This window comes from Amblyomma maculatum, chromosome 6, assembly GCF_055883805.1.
Source record: "Amblyomma maculatum isolate TAMU_Amacu chromosome 6, ASM5588380v1, whole genome shotgun sequence".
Classification (NCBI taxonomy): Eukaryota; Metazoa; Arthropoda; class Arachnida; order Ixodida; family Ixodidae; genus Amblyomma; species Amblyomma maculatum.
Genome location: NC_139349.1, coordinates 32,549,238 through 32,570,699, shown reverse-complemented (window position 1 = coordinate 32,570,699; position 21,462 = coordinate 32,549,238). Strand labels below are relative to the sequence as shown.

Genomic DNA, 21,462 nt, shown 5'->3' with positions numbered 1-21,462 from the left:
AACCAGTCATGTAAAGCTTGCGAAATAAAAAAGAAAAAGAAGGGGGGGGGGGAGGCTGTTGTGGCTGTAGGAAGAAGGAAAAGAAAATGCACGGGCCTGCTACTGGCTCTGTGGCGGAGTCACCTCCGCTGCCTCGTGGGTACAGAAGAGAATAATAATTAATTAGTTCACTGGAAGGGAAAGGCGCGGTAACTGTCTCACTCGTTTAGTTTATAGAGCAGAAAGAAAAGGAAGAGGGAGAGAAAGACGCGCGCCGCAACAGCCGTCGTCCACCATCGAAGCGGTGGCGGGTGCAATGACGGCCTACAACAGATAAAAATTCGATGGCAGGCTAGACCCCGCCGCAAGCGGCGGTGACCTACCTGCCCCAGCCTCATCAGGGGAGGCTCAAAATATGGTAGCGCCTTTAATAAGGCGGCGTTGCTTTAACACCGGCTTTTCAATCCGCGAATTCTTTTATATTATATTTTGGTTCTATCGGGGGAGAATATGAGCAGTATTTGTCTCACTTATCCGTGGAACTTAATTTCATTGTATTATATTTTCAGCTGGATTGGGGGATAGAATGAGCAGTATTTGCCTAACATCCGTGTAACCTACACTTAGTTTGGAAGCCTGTTTATAGGATAGCAAAGGCTATAGGCATCTATGGCACTTCTCGGTGGACACTTGAAGCGCTCCGTAAGACACTGATGCCTCAACTAGATGCCTCAACTAGAGGCACTGATGCCTCAACTAGAGGCATCAGTGTCAAAAACTCCCGAGAATTCTCCTGACACGTTCCGAGTACTTCCAACTCGATCCGAAGCTGGGGTACGGTGCACACTTGCACACAATTTCTGAACTCTTTTATAGGAAAAGAAAGGCGCAATATCCGCCACATTTCTCGGTGGACGTCCGAAATGCGCCGTACTGTGGGAAGGAACACTGCGTCAACTACAGGGCTTCATTTTTGTTACCACGTTCTTAATACATGTTCACATATCCGACAAAATCCGAGCTGTATACGTCCTCGCGCAAAAGCCTAAATCACGGTGCTCCGTATTCCTTCCTCACGTTGACCTGCCCGGAGCCAGAAATTACGTCACTGCCGCCTACTATACTGTGCCATCATCAGTCGTTCGCAACTTTGTTTTCGTAAGCGAACTTACACGCCTACGCTCTTCTTCTAGATTGTGCGAAACTACATGAAGAAAAAGGCGTATATGACTCCCTACGACCCCCTTTACGAGTCATGCGTCCTATGCGTTACCGCACGCACTATTCGTAATATTCATCAGCGCTGCCCGACGACGATGTCGTAAAGCCGTGCGTTCAGCGTACGGCGACTGCGGCTATATAAAAGTAGAAAAAGGAACAATAAAGACCGCGCAAGCAACAACCACGAGACGGTCAAGGCAGACGACAGCCGTAAAAAACACGGCCTCGCCGTGCCACTCTGCCCAAGCCTTCAGCCGTGTTCTTTTTGCTTCCTTCCCGATGGGCGCAGGATGAGCGCAAAAAACCTTGCTCGGTGACATGCTTTCGTTGCTTTCAGCGTATTCTTTAAAAAAATTATGAAGTCACAAATGCATTTGACCTTGTTGTAACACAATTTGAAAGTGGACACAAGTTCTTTATTATTACCATAGTTTCTTTAGATGCCTATGTATAATCTGAAGGACAGATTCCACATCATGTATGCCATATACGTAACTAAGGGGAAAATAATACTACGAAAGCTGAGCGACTGCCAGCAGGATGAAACTGTAAAATGGAAGTTTTGTTCAGCGATGCAAGAAGAAAGTGTGGGAATAATAGCGCTATAAACGTCACTTAATGTGCGGCTTGGTTGTCCTTCTCCATGTGAACTGTTTCGTTACTATATTAATCACTATTGTATCTCACCCACTTCCTAACTAATAGTAGTTTCCAAGCAGTGCATGGTGTGGCAATGCTTGTTTTTGTTTTATTTATGAGATGTTGAAAGGTGGAGAATGGCACGATTAAACGGCAGGCAGGCATACGTTTGCGAAGACCAGGTGTTATAGATACATATTCTTTCCTACGAAACGTACAAATGGCATTGAATTTTGTATTCGACTCATTTTGCCTCATATTCTATATCATGTATAGGTTGTGACGACGGTTACGTGCATTACTCTATGACTGAAAATACTGCAAATACGGTGTGAAGATTCGAAACGCTTCCTACGATGAAGCTTACAAGCAGAAAGGTTCAAGCAGCAGAAGAGGGGACACAGAACTGTCTTAGTTCTCAGTGGACACCTGAGTCACACCGTAAAAGACGGAAGGGGTAATTTGAGGTCACATGTCACTGCGCCAAAGCGAAGCGAAATTCAAAGTTGCACGTTAAGTATAGTAGAGCTCACGCTCTAAAGTCCCGAGCATGCCACTGATAGGTGGTAGTTGGCAGGTGGCATGGCCCGGCAGTAACGAGTCAGTGGGCTTGCGACGCCGCGAAACCACATGGCTAGACCGAGTTGGCAGGAACCTCCAATCCAGGCTGCTGCTAATTGCTACCGAAAGGTGAGCCTGCTGCCGCAGGTTCGCCTTTCGGATCCTCCTTCTCGTATGTGTATTTTGCTGCTCGCTTAATCACTTAATACCAATACATACATCTTACCATACAGTCTCAAGTTACCACATAATGAGCAAGAGCCCTCGACATAGATACAGAGCACTGCCTTTAAGCAAGCCGTACGAGCGCACGTACGAGCGCACATACGTGACCTACAGGAGTACCGTGTCTGACATGTGTGCAAGGGCTCCGAGAGTTCAATTCCCTCTCACCTCCCTCTCCCCAACATAAAAGAGAATCCCGATTAGGCAGCGCAGGCCAGTTCATCTGTCATGTGCTTGCTTGGTTTGGCTTGTGGGGTTTAACGTCCCAAAGCGACTCAGGCTTCGAAGGACGCCGTATTGGAGGGCTCTTGAAATTTCAACCACCGGGGGTTCTTTAACGTGCACTGACATCGCACAGCACACGGGCGCCTTGCTTTTCGCCTCCACCGAAAAGCGGCCGCTGCGGCAGGGATATGATCCCGCTTCCTTGCTGGGCAAAGCAGCCGAGTGTCTTAGCCATTGCACCGCCGCGACAGAATGAGATGTGGTGTCGGGACTTTACACAACATGCCGACCGATCGGTGCTTGTCCATGTCACCTGCCAACTACCATCTCGCTTCCGGAGGCTTGCTCGAGATTGTTCGCTCACAATCGCCGATGCCGACAAATTCGACGCTGCAATTTGTGAAGAACGGGGCCTATAACGCTATCGCGTTTGATCTGGCTTTGCCTGCGTTGTGAGCAAAAAATCGTGAGCATGACACTGATAAATTGTAGTTGGTAGATTATATGGCTGGGCACTGATTCGTTGGCGGATGTACTACACTAACACCGGCTGCGCATGCGGGAGCACCCGGTACGACCAAGACACCCTAGAAAAGCGGCTCGGTTGACACAGCGTTGTTCGTGGCACAGTCACCCTCATCCCTTCACGCCTCTCCGCTCCGGCGGTTCCGGTTGTTCCGGCTGTCCTTTTCTTCTTGTAGTTGCAAGTTGCTCGCATATTGTGCCCATTTATAATTACAAATTCAACTAAGTACTCGTTTGAGAAGATGGCAACAACAACATGGACCAGCAAAATGTGAACCATCACGTCAACTATCATTCGTCATCATTAGGCGAGCGCCACGTGCACGCCTTGGTTTTTCGAGCAATAAAATATTTCAGGAAGCCAGATCTTATATCGTGTGTATACTTCACGGGCCTTTCCATCGCTTGTCGTTCAAACACGACCGCCTGGTACACAACTGCAAACGAGCGCATTAGTAGTGGTTTCCTCTGTGTCACAGCGCAATGACTTTTCACTGTGTAAAGAAAGAAATATAGAGAGAGGAGATCAGGGATGATGGACTTTAGTAAACATATAGAGTGAATAATAGGCAGTCGGCGGGAAGCACCCATAGGCTTAGCAAGTTCTTCTTGCGTGTCCTCTACCTGCAAGTCAATGGGCTTGCCGGTAGAGTCAATGGGCTTGCATTTCATTTTTCTCTGTGACACAGATTTAGATCGATGTTGGTACCTATTTCATCAGTTCCATTCCGAACGCGTGTTCGCTTTCACTATCGCTTCGTATTGTCATGCCAACGAGAGAAATGGTTTGGAAGGGTTGTTTACTACAAATAAACGCCTTCGCTACGTGTGAAGCGCAGCTGCGCACATTGATATTCTGTGCATTGCTCAAAGATCTAGAGTTCAGGTGGTGGGCTCAATATAGCAGCCATTTCTTAAATCGGACGCGTTCCTGCGACGTCATTTTCAGTCTGTTATAAGCATTTATTGCAATAACAAGTTTTTTCTTTCGCAATGCTATTAATTTCACCCGTTACATTGCACCTGCCCGTCACTTGCTTTCGGTGGTCTATCTTTGCTGACTGCTTCTTTGTCCTCCTGCCGCATCACTGCTGCGCGCCAGGATTCGGCCTCCTCGAGTCAGGCTGTGTGACGCGCAAGAACGAGGTGAACATCATGGTGAAGAACGCGGTGGACGTGGTGTTTGGCGGCCTGGGCTACTGGATGTTCGGCTACGGCTTCAGCTTCGGCCAGGACCGCGGTACCAACCAGTTCATCGCGTTCGGCAAGTTCTTCCTGGACAGCGACGAGAAGGAGATGGGCGTCGTCTTCGCCACCTACATCTTCCAGGTATACGCGAGCACTGTTTCACCAGGGCCCGCATTACGAATTTGCTTCCCTTTTCGAAGTGTCGTTTTCGCCGTTTTCAACCTCATCTGATTAGTGGAAACGCCGGAACCGGAAGTGGTAGCAGCCGACCTAACATTCGGTTCCGGTGTTTCCACCAATCAGATGACTCGAGGTCAGGGCGAAAACTGCAACTCTAAAAACGAAGCAAATTTGAATATACATCCAGCTGATACGAGTGCCAATAGTTCTGGGATAACGACAGAGCTGTTGAGCGAAATGCATTTCAAACGATATCTCCTGAGTCCTGTTTTTTGACGATGCTTTCTTCACTTACATTCCCTGATCCAAGAAAAAGAGAAGACCATGCGCTTTGGCTCAACCTGCTGCTGAAAGCGTCATCCTCCCTATGAATGCATCAATATACCGCATTAGAGAGTCGTCTTCTCAAATCAAAACTTATTTTGCTTTGTTTTGCAAATTCTGCTTTTCCTCCGAGTATGCTGCTGTGAGGTGCTGTACTGTTTCAAAAGCGCTAACACAGAATGTGGAAGATTAACCGCTGTCTTTAATAACGTACAGCCTATTGGCCTGAGGTTTAGAAACGAAGGTAAGAAAGTCCTTTATGCGAGGAACCGATCTCTTCGCTGATAACTGGCATTTGGCTTAAAGTGACTTCATCTTCAAACCATTCTAGACAAACAGAATTTTAGCATTGTTTGCAACATCGAATTCCATGACTTTGCGGTTGTGCCATCGCGTTTAATACTGTGCATATACGCATGACACGGAGATGCTTCTGTAAGCGTACGCCATTTTCTTCAATTTAGCACCTGACGTATAGGCCTTGAGGTACAGCTATAGCTTTCCAACGCCTGTTGCTGAGTTTCGCGTTGGTGCAGTGATATAGTAATAATAATCGGCGTAACCATAGGACAGTAGCCATAGAAAAAACATGGGGAGTTACTGCAGGAAGAATAGGTGGCTACTGTGAAATAAATGCATGGCGAGGTCGGAAGAATGCGCAGTCGGGTGGCAGTAGCAGAAATTGTATTTTGCAACGAAGAGTTTAATTAAAAGACCGTTACCATGGGTTCGTGTCGTTATGGTGGTAATTAAATAGAGTGCTTCTTAATTTTGCGTGTATACTTGACTTTCTTGAATAACATGAACCCTCCCCACCCCCGCTGTCACTGAATCTCACGTTACTCAGCAGTAACCACCCTATGTGTTTTGAAATTAACTTTTCAGGGCTGGTTGCTGTAGAACACGGCGCAGGCAATAGCGTGAAAAATCTATGTGACATTTAAACTGCCTTTAAAGGATTATAGACACCAAATTGTGGTTGCATTTTCTTCTTGTTATTGATGCGTAAGAAATTTCTGTATATGGACCACCACAGGATTTTCGCTTTGAATAATTTATGGTTGAAGTTTCTTTTCTCGCCTGTTTCGGCTTCGGTTTCACAAGCCCAGCGATGGCTGTGACGTCAAAGTCTGGGTCACGTGAGGGATTACGGAAACGTCGACATAATCGCCGCTTCTTCACTTGTAATCTTTATTTTTTAGAGAGTCTGACTTATTAGTTGTCAGCTAAAACGACCAAGGAATGGTTGCGCTATGTTTACATCCCTCACGTGACACAAATTTAATTTTGACACCACAGCGATCACATACATCGCCCGGATGTTGAAACCGAAACAATGGAAAAAAGAAATTTGTTTATATATTATCTAGCTGTCATAAGCAAATATCACGTAGTGACCCGGGCACAGCAAGACCTTACTCATCATCTCAATGAATAGAACACAGACCGAAAAATTAAGTATATAGTCCTTCAAGGGTGTGACACAACAGCTTTAATGACCCGTTTTGGTGTTCTCCTTGAGGATCCTCGATCACGTGCATGAACACTTTGCAACTCGCTTATCACTAATTCCTTAATTTATATCACAGTTATCTCCACGTAGTCATTAGCATATATAGTCGTATATACTGCCAAGTTATGGGAAAGGCCATCCGGCATATAGATGCCTATAAAGCCCTGCTTGAAGCGAGCTGCACGGACGCATTCGCATGCCTATAGGATGGTAGTGTGTCTTAGTCATCTCCCAAAGGTTCTAGAAGGTTGTTTTCCGTCTCATCAACCGGTCTTAAAGTGCAGAAGTCAATACGCGGTCATGCCACTTGCCAAGAACCACCTTCCAAAGGCAATATGCCCATGATTTTTCTGTCACAATAGCGACAAACGCTACCAACACCGTATTTCCGTCAAAACAAAACTTGCCTCGGAAATGACGGGGTTTAGCCGTAGCTAAGCGCAGGCTTTGACGTGGCAAAACATGTAAAACGTTTTAGGTTTAGTTAGGCATGCATGTTACTATATATCCGCCTAACGAACTCAATAAGGCTTGGGAAGGCGTGATTACGCCAATTTGTAGTCAGATACGTCCAGAATTTACTTCCTAACATGCGCCTGTTTAGGCCTAATCAGCTTTGTCCTTGACCTTGGTCTTGGTACTCATAGCAAGTCATAGTACAACCATGTTTAGCAAAGCTAAGCTTGGTAGTTATCATAATGCTCAGGCGGACGAATGAAATCCAGAAATGGACTAAATCCGTCGCACTATAGGGCCCCGCCGTGGTGGTGAAGTGGTTAGGGCGCTCGATTGCTGTGCCCAAGGGACGCGGAATCGAATACCGTCCGCGAAGGCCGCTTTTCGATGGAGGCGACAAGAAAGGCGCTCGTGTGGTATGCGATGTCAGTGTACGGTAAAGAACCCCAAGTGGTCAAAATTTCCGGAGTCCTCCCCTTCGGCGTCTCTCATAGCCTGGCTCGCTTTGGGACGTTATACCCCATAAACCAACCATGCATCGTGGTAAACTAAATGTTATTTTGCACAAAAAACATCAGGAAACACAACGCTCACACCGTCATTGGAGGCATAACGTGATGAGCTTCAAGTTTGCAAAGCACCACCACGAGACGTTCACAATGATTTCTCTGGTCACGTGGCAGCTGTCGTTCGCGACCACGGCGACCACCATAGTGTCGGGCGCCATGGCGGAGCGGTGCAACTTCGTGGCCTACTGCATTTTCTCCTTCCTGAACACGGTGGTGTTCTGCCTTCCGGCCGGCTGGGTGTGGGGCCAGCACGGCTTCCTCAACAAGCTACGGGTGGTGGACATCGCCGGCTGCGCGCCGGTCCACCTGGTGGGCGGCGCCTCCTCGTTGGTGGCCGCTGCCATGCTCAGGCCCCGACACGGCCGCTACGACCGCGGCATAGAGCCGCCACCCATGGGCTCGCCCACCAACGCCCTCGTCGGCATGTTCATGCTCTGGTGAGTGCTGCCTTCACCGAATGGACGGAAGTGTTACAGGAGGGGCATGCTTACCAGAGTAGCTCCGAAAATTTGAATAATAAGTTACAAAAATGTTATAATTTGCAGTAACGTTGTGTATTGCATTCTAACGTCATATCAATGCTAATAATTAAAATATAACGCTATGATGGATCGAAAACATAAGTTCAGAGCTCAAGTGTTGAATACATTTAAAATGTTATTGTAATGTTCTAATTAATAATTTTATCATTTAAAATTATAATTTGACAAAACACGGGTTATAACTAACATATTTTGCATCTGGCAACACGCAGAACTCATGTCGTTAATAATGACTTTCAGTATATTTTAGACAGCGTATAGTGCTTTAGAATAGGGCGACCGTACATACACTCCAGAAAATGTATCATGGATAAAATATTTGCAAAGCAGCTTCGTTCTGCCGATTACAGCGTCACTCTCCAGTTAGCACCGAACATTACAATATTGTTATAAAAATATTATACAAGTTGCATAACATATGCGTGTCGCAAAAAAATAAAGAAGCATTGGTATAACACTCAAAATAAACATAATTCTTTAATGTTGCTTCTAAAGGCTATATTATAAGGTTATAAATTGGCGAATTATGTTTTATATTATGTTCAAAACGTTATTTCATTGCTACAAATGTGTAATAGTAGGAAATAGTTGTTTAATAAACAATAAGAAAAGGATGGAAAAGTTTTTTTCCAGCAGCAGCATCTGCCACTGAGCACGGCACCTGAGCTGCGGAGACGCAAAACGACAGCGAGGAGATAGGGAATGGAAATAAAAAAGCGAAGTGACAAGAATAAGGACGGGGTAGGGCCCAAGTAATTAAAAATAATCAAATTGAAAGTGTGAAATAGTATGATGATCGCCCGCGATTGTTTTATTATAACCTCCTACAGGCTATTATAATATTTGACTCACACCTATCAAACAGCATTGCAAATATATTTCAAGCACTGAGCCCTAGAACATTTCGCCTTTTTCTTGTAGTAAAGATTTTTCCTAACAAACGTCCTTTGCAACTAAATCTTTGTGATGATGCCTACACGAGTGCACTCGCAGGCCTATTATTTTGCTAGAAAACTTTGCTTATTACTCATTCACCACTATGGGACATCCCTCGGGGATGGGTATAAAAGCTTAACTCTATGCTATTTGTTCAGCAGGGAATGCAGGAGTTGCATTTTGTGCAACTGTATTGCGAAACTCAAGTGTTACCCTCAGTGTTTTCAAAGCGCTCAAGTTGTATAGCGTCACCAATGGTGAGCCTACATGGTCATGCACGGTTGCCCCACCATTCTCAAGAATGTTACTCTTATGTTGCACACATCATATAGTTATTTGCTTTAATGTGTATAAAAAGGAAATCACTGGGGTTCAAACCTGCTGAACCTAGTTTACAGAGCGGAAGCTCGATTACATATGGTCACAAACGGTTTGCTGCAGTTTAACTCCTCTATGGCTGTCTGCGAACGTCGCCATCATGGCGGGGCTTAGACGACACGAATGGGGCTAAGGGAATTTTGAAGCGGGAAGTCTTAGGAGGCGGTATAGATGGGCAGCGGTGGCGGTGGACGGAAAAGGCAGACAGAGCACCGGAAGACTGTGTGTCATTGTGCCAGTCGATGTTGTGTATTTGTTGATATACGTACCAGTACGAATAAAGTTTGCCAGGTTGTGAAGAGGAAGAAGCAGGTGGGCGAAGCAGAAAAAGAAATAGCGAGCGCCACACATGAGCTCATTTCTTGGAAGGAGAGGCCTTGTCTTTGCATCCTCTCCTTTGTGCCAATATTGTGATGAGCCAGAAACAACTGAACATTTTTTGCTCTTTTGTCGCCGATACACATCGCTAAGGAGGCAGTTTTTTAGAAATGCCATTACAGAAACTTGGCTTGCACTTGTCGTCAGCGGTTGTTTTGTCTCTTGGCGCTTCTATGCTGGGACGTGCTGATGAGAATGTATGCTCTTGCACAAAATTTTCTTCAAAACATCAAAACGTTTTCCATCATAACTGGTTGTTATAATTCTTTGTTCTTTATTTTTGATATACTTTTTGTTATTCCTAGGTTTTTCCTTATTTATAATAATAATAATAATAATAATAATAATAATAATAATAATAATAATAATAATAATAATAATAATAATAATAATAATAATAATAATAATAATAATAATAATAATAATAATAATAATAAAAATAATAATCGATCAATCAATCAATCTTTATTTAATGTGCGCAGGAACAACCATGTGGTCTTCGTGCTGCAGCACAAAAAAAAATGACAATGCACACACAAGTTTTACACACTTAGAACACAAAAGAAGAAAAAAATAGCACATGAAACGAAACTGAGACGAAAAGCGTCACGGAGAGAAGGAAATCAGTGAGCAGCATGCCTTGTAATTGTAGAGCACATGACGAAAAAAAAAGATAGAGCAAAAAAAAAAAACTGTCATTGACTACTGTAATATAGATATATACATTGTATAAACAACCATTCCAGGCGCAACAAGTGTTTGGTACCTAAAACACAGGCTAGAAATACAAGGAAATACAATAAAGAAATACAATTGAACTCCGGACAGTCAGATTGGAAGTTTAAAGTTAAAATAGAAATAAGAAACGGATAAAAAGCAGTTCTAGATACAAACAGCATTGAACAGGAGAAAAAGCAAAAAAATGAAGTAAATACAATATTGAGGCTAGAAAGTGGAAGTTATATGTGATATAAAGTGCTGTTTAGAATACAACGCTACAAACATCCAATATGAATGAAGAGAGCGAGTTTCAGAAGATGTCAAGGTGAAGACAAAAAGAGTTAAACAACCTCTGCATTATTTCCAGAGGGGAATGGGAATGAAGAAACAGAAAAGCTTGAAACTGTCTGAATTCCCTCATGTTCTTTCGCGGAAAGCGCAGTAGGATGTACTCTAAGAGCTGAGCTGAGGGCACATAATGTGGCCATGAATGAGTTTGCAAAGAAATATTATATCTATTCTGACTCGACGGCAGTTAAGAGAAGGAAGATTCAGTGGGGTACTCTTGGTGGAGCTGAGAGGAGGAAGTTTCGCTAGGAAAGCGATATAGAAATATCCGTAAATTGTTTTGTTGTATTCTGTCAACCTTGTCCCAATTCGACTTGCAGGTGCCGTTCCAAACAACCGACGCGTACTCCAAAAGCGACAAGCATATGGACAGGTACAGCTTTAAGAACGGAAGTGGAGTATGAAACTCTCTCGAAAGTCTGCAAATGAATCCGAGTGTGCGCATATATCTCGCTGAGCAAGGCGTTTAGTATGAGAGAAGAAGCTGAGGGCGCGGTCAAAAAGTACACCAAGGTAATTAATTTCATCAACCCTGTCCAACAGCACAGAATTCACAGAATGATGGTAGAGAAAGCTGTGCGTTTTACGAATAAATGAGACAACCCTAGTTTTGGAAGAATTGAGGGTAAGTCCATTCTTCGCACACCAATCAGAGAAAGCAGATATGTCCGATTGCAACAAAGGCAATCTTGAAAATAATCTATGACCTTGAATTTGCACACGTGAGGAAAGGCAGCATTTTTCAAACAGTTATTAAATATAGCAGTCAATACTGGTACAAAGATACAACTGAAGGCTTTTATCATGGCTGCTGGAATGCCATCAGGTTCAGGAGACAAAGATGGTCTCAGACGCTTAAGACTCGCAGTTATCAGCTTCTCGTCAAAGATAACGGAATTAGATGGTGCACCAGATGGGAGGCATACGGAATCGCAATGCGGAGGTTAATATACGGAGGAAAAATGGGCAAAACTGTCGGCAACATCCCGAATTTCTGATCCCTGACAGTCAACCAAATTGATACTCGAATCCGATTTATTGGAACGCTTTCGAGCGTATCGCCATAATAATAATAATAATAATAATAATAATAATAATAATAATAATAATAATAATAATAATAATAATAATAATAATAATAATAATAATAATAATAATAATAATAATATAATAATAATATATTATTATTATTATTATTATTATTATTATTATTATTATTATTATTATTATCATCATCATCATCATCATCAATCTCACATATTTAAACTTCAGCAAGTCCATGCGCCACCTGCAGCCATCACTGTCAGTAAACCGGATTTGATCAAATTTCTAATCTCAGTTCTGCAGAATGGAATCTCAGAAACTAATCACCGCCTGGTCATGGCCACTTACACCGTGGTCATGGCCAACCACCCTTGTGGGTATGCGCCATTTTTATGAGGACAACAACGACATGGCCTTCAGGTTTCGCATAATTAACTTTTGTTTGTAACGTTATTAAAGTTTTAGAAAAAAATTAGAGGTTCTCAGATGTCTTTTAAGAGGAGAATGGCGAAAGTCTACCCTTCCTCTCCTATCATTTTCCTCTCATCGTTTACCTCTTATCGGTGTTCGTTGCAGTGCTACATATAATTATAATTCGTTTACAGGAAAGAAAAGGCGCAAGTATTTGTCGCACTTTCTACGGCAAGTGTATTTTGACCGAAGAAGTCATACCCCCCTTTTTAAGTGTAGGATGTTTAGAAATATGAATGCGTTTTAACTAAGTTTCGATCATTGTGCGTTCATTGCTAACATTTTTCTTTTTGTCCACTGCTGGTCACAGTGGTTATTTTTATCTGTTGTAGGCCGTCATTGCACCCGCTACCGTTTCGGTGGCGGACGGCGGCTGTTGCGACGCGCGTCTTTCTCCCCGTCTACATTTTCTTTATTCTCTATTTTCTCTTCAGGTGGTGAAGGGTGGCAGTTCCTGGCCCTACGGGGCTGGGACGGTAGGTCAACGCCGCTTGCGGCGAGGGCTAACCAGCCACTGATTTTTATCTGTTGTAGGCCGTCATTGCACCCGCCACCGCTTCGGTGGTGGCGGACGACGGCTGTTGTCGCGGCGCGCGTCTTTCTCTCCCTCTTCTTTTTTTTTTCTTTCTTGTCTATTTTTTCTTCTGTCCGCACGAGGCAGCGGAGGTGGCTCGGCTACAGAACCAGTAGCAGGCCCGGGCATTTTCTTTTCTTTCTTCCTACCGCCACAACAACAACTTTTTATCCAGTCCGCACGAAGCAGCGGAGGTGTCTCAGCTACAGAGCCAGTAGCAGACCCATGTATTTTATTTTCCTTTTTCCGTCTTTCGCTACAACAACAACACCATCGCTCCTGTCGTGTGGCGTTCCTAAGCGCGCGTTGAAGTGTGAAATTGCAAATGGCAGGAACGGTAGACAAGAACACATCTTGCAGAATCTCGCGGAATATGAAGATCTCGCGCACAAATCTCCCGCACAAGTCTAGCGCACGAGATTTCGTTCCATGAGCCTAAAAGGCGTTTGCTTTAAAAACATAAAGAATGCAGAAATAATGTTTGATGCTGCTTGTGTTCGGCCGTACTTGTGGGAAATAGTTACGGTAACCGAGAGCGGCGGCGAGCTCTGTGACAACAGCGAATTGCTATTAGCGTTAGCCGTGATTAAATTTGCAAACCCTCGTTCAGCTTAAGGATGTTAAGCCAGCAGTGTAACTAGGGTATTATAAGAACGCTCTAATGTCTCCATGCCCACTGCTGTGGTGTTTCTGGAATCGCGCAGAGAAATAACGCCGTGTAGAAAAAGCGTTTATTGATTTCCAAACTTCCGAAAGGCAGTTGTCCGAGAGGAAAGCATCTAGATGCAAACAGCCATAGTTTTATCTTGCCTTCGTTTTTTATGTTTTAGGAGAGTCGCGCTTACGAGAGCGATCAGAGGCAGTGAACCATGGTGGAACAAAAAGAAATCTGTAGGGACACGTCTATCGATGAAGCGGTTGGATGAAATGACGTGAATTCCATGAAACTACGTCGACTGGAGTAATCGTTGCACGAACGGCTGTTGCATAGTGTAAGAACCCAGACAAAGAGCCATTGAATGTTGACGTCAGGCTACTAAAGCTCATGTCAAGCTCGAGTGACACGCAGAACGCATGGGTCCCACATTCTCTAAACACGAACGTGAACTTGACACGCAAAAAGGGCAAACAAAAAAATCAAGTCAACGTTGTGGCTGGCACTGTGCGTAATGTTTATTGATTTACCCACGTTCTTAATTTTTCTACTATCATCAAGTGTTTTGCTTCATCTTAAAGAAATAAATGAACTTCACATGAGGAATTGCTCCATGGAAGTTATATATAACTAGGTATGCTTCTCGTTGTACCATAAACTTGAAGGGAGGTGAGTTTACAACACCATGTCGGGGACCTGCGCAAACACTAGCAGCGTGCAACTCTATAATTCAATTCGGCCGTACCACTTTGCTGCCGAAACTGGCGTTTTTTTTTTTTTTTTTTTTTTTTTTTTGGGGGGGGGGGGGGGTCCTTGTGGTAGGTATTGTTAGCGCAAAAGACGCTGTCAGAAAAAATGCACCAAATTACTGTTGTCCTTGATACATGCTTTCGAGGTTTGCGGCTGTTAAAGTATTTATTATTCCCCGATCTCTCGAACAGGTGGGGCTGGCTTGGCTTCAACTGCGGGAGTACCTTTGGCGTCTCCGGTCACAAATGGAAGTACGCTGCGAGGTGAGAAAAAACTTAGTTTTCTTTGTTCGTGCTTGAAGGTCACCACCAGGCGAACGAAAAGACAAAGAATGCGCTATTTACAAATGTAAGTGTTCGCGGACGAATTATTTCCCATGATTTGGAACGGATGTGCTCGCTCCCTTAGTTTGTTAAAATAGCGGTACTTTCCTCTTGCGTGTGTTCGGCCGATCTTTAGTTATTTAGTGTAACGAATAATAATACCGAGTGAACCGACCTATTTTAACTAAGTCGATATCTTCTTCTTCTTCGTCGGTACAAGATGCCGACATTGTATTAACAGCGGACCCCACTCCACGACTGTCGACGTCACCACACCTGCTTCTTCTTCTTTAAAAAATTATACTGCTAAGCGAGTTGCTGTATAGCAAGTTGAAGCTGTAGACATATATTTAACTGTTTGCACCTACGTAATTCGTCGATCTCAACCAATGCTGCAACACAAAGTGATAATCTGTTGCTTTCGCTTTCTTCCTCGGCGTCGCTGCGCGAGCTTCAACCATTGCGTTTCCAGCCACGCTGCACGAGCCAGTGGAACGTTCTAGTCCAGCAGTGACCTGTTCGGAAGGGCCTCTTTATTAGGCTTACCCATATGCTGCTCATGTAGGTCAGACGCTTCACGCACCTTCGCCGTATCCCACGTCAAGTCAATCCCGCAAGCGTACCGACCCCCGTTGAACGACGACAGTAGTTCACTGAGCCCGCCGCACCATCACCGCTGCGACCATCGACCACCGCTATCAACGCAGCCATGACCGAGACTAGGGACGGCATCGCCCAGGTCGAAGCCCAGATGATCAAGGACATCGGAGACCTCGCCGTGTCATCCATCAAGGACGAGCAAGGTGACGCGAAGGACACCACGGCCGACGAGGGTCACATCGAAGGAGCACAGGCCCGTGGCAAGAACATCCAAGCTAACCAGCGTCAGCAGTCCGGGGAGCTTAAGAACGAGGTGGACAAGGCCACCTCCACAGGCGAGGCGGCGCCAGAGAAGGCCGCGGCCGAGGTAGCGGAGACTGGCCAGAATACCAACGATGCTCAAGGCGAGCAGACGATGGACGACAGCTCTAGCGATGAGGGCGAGTATGATGACGAGGAAGACTCTTCAGAGTACTCGGAGGATGCAACCGACACTGACAGCGACGCTGACGAGGGAAGTCAGGAGTCGGACTAGAGGTCTCCGCCCGCTGCGCTACCGACAGTGCAGCTTCGCCGTCACGATCGGACTGCAGCTGCTCCCGGCCGACCTGAGTCAAATAAAGATTCTTCCAGTTTGTTATTTCTCTGATACGCCTGTTTATTTGTTAACCGTAGCCTCCTGAGGTTTTTGTGGACCTGGAGGCCTTGCCGCAGAATGACACTGTGCTGGATGCCTGCCCACCGCCACGTGTCATAGTCCTGGAAGCAGCAGTTATTTCGAGTAATCAAAGGCCGCTGCGCTTATGCCACGTCAGCGGCTTTTCGGCTCGCAACAAAGCCCACTTGCTGCGCTTTCAGGATGAACAAGTCACAATTCCTTCGTACCCTATCACGCGTTATTCTTCAGAATGCCATTGTTGAAATACTATAGGAGAAAAAGATCGTTTCATCCATTTCTATTACATGGGCATTAATGCAATCTCGCAGCATAATAAAACCTCAGTCAGTAGCGTAGTCCTTTTCCTCGGGTTTTAATTGCTACTAGAAGGCAGTGGCTTCTGAACTTGGGCACTTATATTAGCACGAAATATGTTTCCGCAGTCTCACGTTATCGATTGTTATACGTACGTAACCTTTTTCCTTCTGCAGGTCTGCTATAGTGACAATAAATTCTTCGGTAGGAGGCGGCATCACTGCGCTCATTTTCAGGTAGGAACTGCCTGTTTTGTTCCGCGTTCTTATTCCGGATTATTTCCGCCCGTGTGCCGCAGAGTGCGGTCGCACTAAAGTTAAGCTATAGTTAAGCTGCTATAGCTTAGATGCCGCATTGCATAGATCCTTTTAATCTTGAAAGTCACACGTACTGTTCGTGCATGCCGCCATATGGAAGCATACCGTTGGCGCAAGAAAAAAAAAAAAGACGAAGGTACTTTTTATATATGTGCCATTTGTCAAGAGGCCAACAACGACAACCGAAGCTCGAACAAGATGAAAGTAGCGAGCCTATGTGACAGGATGCCGCAGCGGAAAAGAGACAGAGTCGCTTTGTTTTTGAGATCGCTGGTCTTTGGTGTAAACTCTAGAAGAAGTAACTCTTTGGTGTCACACCCACAACTTCAAAGCAGCTCGCGTACCACGTGCATTATTGTAAACGCAGGGCGTAGAAGGCGTAAAGGAATTCATGGTAAGACGGAAATTTGATCTATAATAGCGGGCGAATCTTCGAAAACTTCAGCAGTGCTGCAACGTGAGACAAAGGAGGAAGGATGAGCTTTTTCATTGAAAGTTCATTGGAAAAGACGTGAATACTCAATCTACAACCACCGACGCATCAGCCTTCCCCCAGTAACACCAAGTGCGCGCTGTTGGGAATCTTGATAAAAATTTCTACACCCATGGATAAGAGCAGAAAGTGGGCTCCCGCATGAGTCGCAATTCTTGTTATTATGATACGCTTCTCGTAATTCTCTTGTTAGCTGATACTGATGCTATATAAAGCCTTGCGTTAGAAAGAGGAATACATGCATTGTTATTTGACAAACCGTAATTGTAAGATCACAATCTAACCCGCCGCGAAGGTGCACGGTTACGGAGCTCGAGTTGTGTGCCCACGGATGCTGGTCAAATCCCGGCCGCGGCGGCCACTTTTCGGTGGAAGCGAAAAGCAAGGCTCCCGTGTGCTGTTGGATGCCAGTGCACATTGAAGAACCCCAGGTGGTCGAAATTTCCGGAGCCTTTGACTACAGCGTCTCTCACAGCCTGAGTCGGTTTAGGACGTTAAACACCGCAAACCACAGACCAAACCGGATCTAAGACTCTGTATAAACATAAGGGTAAGTTGACAAAGGAATTTTTGGAAGAACATATTCACAAAAGCTGCGGTACGTGCGTGAGTGCGCCTTTTATTCTTATCCTTTACTGTGAAATTGTATAATATAAAGATTCTCAACACTAACACGTACATTTTGCATTTATAAAGGGAGGTGCACACGTTCCTGATTGTAGACTGGAAGTGCATGCTGCCCTTGTCTTTTCGAGTAAACTTCCAAATAAAGCGTTTTACCTTTCTTATTCCCCTGTCGCAGCGTTGTTGAAGCTTTCGAAGATACACCTACCTGTCAAATGCCGTTCAGGCATGAAACGCTTCACTTCCGTTCTGTTATAAACACTGGCTCACATGAGTGGTAAGGTCGCAGCCGCTTCCGGGCTACTGCCGGGGCGTGCCATTTTGATAATCGTGCATTTTTGTTTTTGTTTTTTCGCCACCAGTTACGCTGTGAACAGCCGGAAATTTTCTGTGATCAAGCTCATCAACGGAATTCTCGCCTCCCTCGTGGCCATCACAGGTGAGCCTTAAGTGTCTAATGACGCTTTGACATAACCGTGCTGCTTGGGGGGTCGAGTGTGTATTTTTCATTCCAGCTGGCCGCAGCTGGCAGATTTTTGTGGCGATTTTGTACAAATGAAAATACTTCTGCGTACATACCCTTTGGTGCCTTTAAAAACCTTTAATAGAAGCTTGCACTGAGCCGCGGAGCCCTTTACAACACACTACCCACTTCTGAGCTTTAAGAAACACTTCTTAAGGAACCTGTGTGCTAGTCCGAAATAATGGCTGTGAAGAAGCGCATGCTGCCAAATCGCCATCAGCTTAGTTATATTACTATCGCACTAAAAGTGCGATAGTATAAGTCACCGGAAAACAATAACTAAGTACCGGTTGCATCAGTCAACATCAGTTTAGCGTATTGTATTTCCAAGAACATCTTTTTGTGGTACTAGAGGATATGAGGATATGAATCTCCCCTTGACACAGGGACGTGACCATGGGAGTGAAGGGTCCCGGATTTTACGCCTCCAACTAGCCTTGCAGAGCTCACTTTGGGTTGAGCAATTGAAGCTCAGAACCCTATCCCACTCTTATCCCCCCCCCCCCCCCCCCCCCCGGTTCCCGTCCTTCATAAAAAAATATCCTTAGAGCCGCGCCATAAGTACTCCGAGCGTAGCTGTTCTACTGAGCGCGGCCCATGCAGCCGGCTGCGCGCTGTACCACCCATGGGAAGCCGTGGTGGTGGGCTCGGTGGGCTCCCTTCTGGCCAACGTGGGTATGCCGTTCCTGGACTGGCTACGGGTGGATGACCCCGTGGGCGCCATCGCCGTGCACGGGATCAGCTCTGTCTGGGGCATGCTGGCCGTCGGCCTCTTCGTCGAACGGGACTCGCTGCTGCGCCTCAGCCGCGGAGGTGCGGGCGTGTTCCGTGGCGGCGGCTTCTATCTTCTCGGTGTGCAGGCGCTTGCTGTGCTCACCATCTCTGCCTGGAGCTGCATCTCTACGTTCATCCTCCTCTGGGTGAGCTGGACGCGCTCTGTACCATCATACAAAGGAGAAGACTCCTAGGCCCCCTGCAGGGCTAACTCCCCCCTGCCCCGGTGGGAAGTGTGTGTGATGTCAGTATCACACTTTGCCCGCCGCGTTAGCTTGCATGAGCTCACCTATCGTCAAGCTCGTCTAGAACATGTGACCACTGATGTGTGCTCATGAGAGTATCCACCCCCGGCCAACATGCCGCATGTGAATAGATTAAGAAGGAGTCATCTATGAACATAATCAAAGCAAAGACGATTCAGAACTGCTACACGTATATCGTTCAAGGTTAAGCACATGTAGTCGTGCACGCGGAGGAGGAGGGCAAGTACAAGGCGAGAGTAATTGCAAAGGTAAGTGTGGGCTTCCCTCCTATAGTAGGCTTGCAGAAGTTAAATTTTTTTTCCCATATTGTCCTCGGTTTCTCAGAAGACACGAAGAGCCGCTACGATGTATAAACGCGGTCTATCTCATTATGCGCTCCCATCAACATTTCTTTGCTCCGAATGCAGGCAAAGGGAACAGAAACTTTTTAGGATTTAGTTTGTGACTGCCATCTACGTAACAGTCCCTTTCCTTAAGTAATTTATCAACCGACGTAAACAGCGTCACCCTACAACTCTCGCATTTTTGTTCGCAGGGCATCAACCGGGTCGTGCCCATTCGAATGTCCTTGGAAGAAGAACAGATTGGCGCAGACTTCGTCGAGCATGGGATCCAGTACCTCCAGAGACCTGAGCAGTCAGCGAAACCGGGCACGGAGATTACGACGATCAGCAACGGCAAATTCAGAACTGGCGTAGAACTGACTGCAAATGGTCTGTCGGAGCAGCCTGTCGAGTTGATTACGAATAGACAGCTGCCTCAACAACCACACCAGGAACGTGAACGAGCATCCAGTTCCACGCAGACCGAGGAGACATCGAACGGACACGTTGTCTTGCCGCGGTCCATAGCTACCGGACGTCAAACATGGAGAAGACCTGTGCCCAGGACTGCTTGGTCAGAGACAGACTCCACGTAACCGCCCGTCATTTTCAAGCACACTGAATTTTTCAACGCCTTGGAACAACTTTCAGTGAAACTCTTGCCGCAGGACAAAAGGTGCGGCGCTGTGGTTCGTCTATCCAATTGTGCGGAAACACTTGCAAATTTCGCGCTTTTATGTTGTGTTCTTGGCTGGACCACCTCGGCATAGCTTCTGAAAGGGTACTTCACATGCATGCGTTATGCGTGCAAGTCAGCAGATTAAGCAAAAATGTCGCGGGTGTGAGTCTGCGTTATGTGTATTTTGCAAGATGACTGTGCCTTTCAGTGAGCTTAGGCGGAACACGTATACATGCGCTCTGCGCAGTATTCAATGAACTGTACCCAGTTTCGGTTTCTCGTGCGAAACACCTGTTGGAGCTCCAGCATATGGCTGCTAAACATCTATACGGTATCCTTCCTGTTCTAACTCATGCACCTTTAGATATGTGTCACAAACAGTCCATGTGGTGGATCATCCCAAGAAGTTTTAACACTTGGAGCTGAGACAGTATATTGGCTTGAGCAAACGACTATCATTGTGTCCTTAATAAAAGAGACAGCCAAATTACGCAGCGTTTTCGTTACCTGTACGGGTGAGAATACGTCAGCATGTGATTTGTTATCATGGAATATGTCGCTAAATTGATTAGTGCTTGCTCATATGAATTCTGCCAACGACTCCACGTGTTCCAACAGACAAAGGTGAGTGGACACCTTCGTACTTTCCATCTTAAGTTGTATACCACGACTGTCTGCAAATAGTATGCTTAAAATACCAGAACAAAAGCCCGCTCTGACGGCCATGTCAGTTTCTTTCTTCTTTGAATAGCAAAGCAAATTAAACTGATCTACCTTATGATTTTCTTTTGTGTTTGAATCGAACAAAAATTCATTCTCAATCTTTAAAGAAAAAAATTTAAACTGCCTTATTTTTCTGAATAAAAAAAATAGTGTAGGAATTGCGAGGGTGGGATGTGGAGTAATTCATTTCTTCGGCAGTTCAGTACAAGCAAGTTCTTTATATTTCGTGCGTGCGTGCGTGCGTGCGTGCGTGCGCGTGTGTGTGTGTATTCTCTTATATGCTATGCGGCGACTTTCGCTTTGTGCACAAGGTCAGAATTAGACGGTAACTGTTGCAGCTGCTTTCCAGTGCAGGCAGTCAGGCAGAGCACATAAATATGTTAGCTCATAGTTCTGAGTTCAGTTTCTCACGTCAGAGTAGCTAAAAACGTGCAAATACGTAG

General features: G+C 45.4%; 1 protein-coding gene across 1 annotated transcript in view; it reads left to right on the top strand.

Annotated features, from left to right (window-relative positions):
- LOC146185414 (putative ammonium transporter 2) overlaps nt 1-20,213 on the top strand; it is a 29,962-nt gene extending 9,749 nt beyond the window's left edge. The window contains exons 2-8 of the mRNA XM_084607814.1: nt 4,478-4,704; nt 7,720-8,042; nt 14,593-14,664; nt 16,474-16,533; nt 18,094-18,170; nt 18,858-19,174; nt 19,830-20,213. Coding sequence (XP_084463940.1) covers nt 4,478-4,704; nt 7,720-8,042; nt 14,593-14,664; nt 16,474-16,533; nt 18,094-18,170; nt 18,858-19,174; nt 19,830-20,213 — 1,460 coding nt within the window. The remainder of the gene's footprint in view (nt 1-4,477; nt 4,705-7,719; nt 8,043-14,592; nt 14,665-16,473; nt 16,534-18,093; nt 18,171-18,857; nt 19,175-19,829) is intronic.
- Nucleotides 20,214-21,462: the final 1,249 nt, after the last annotated feature.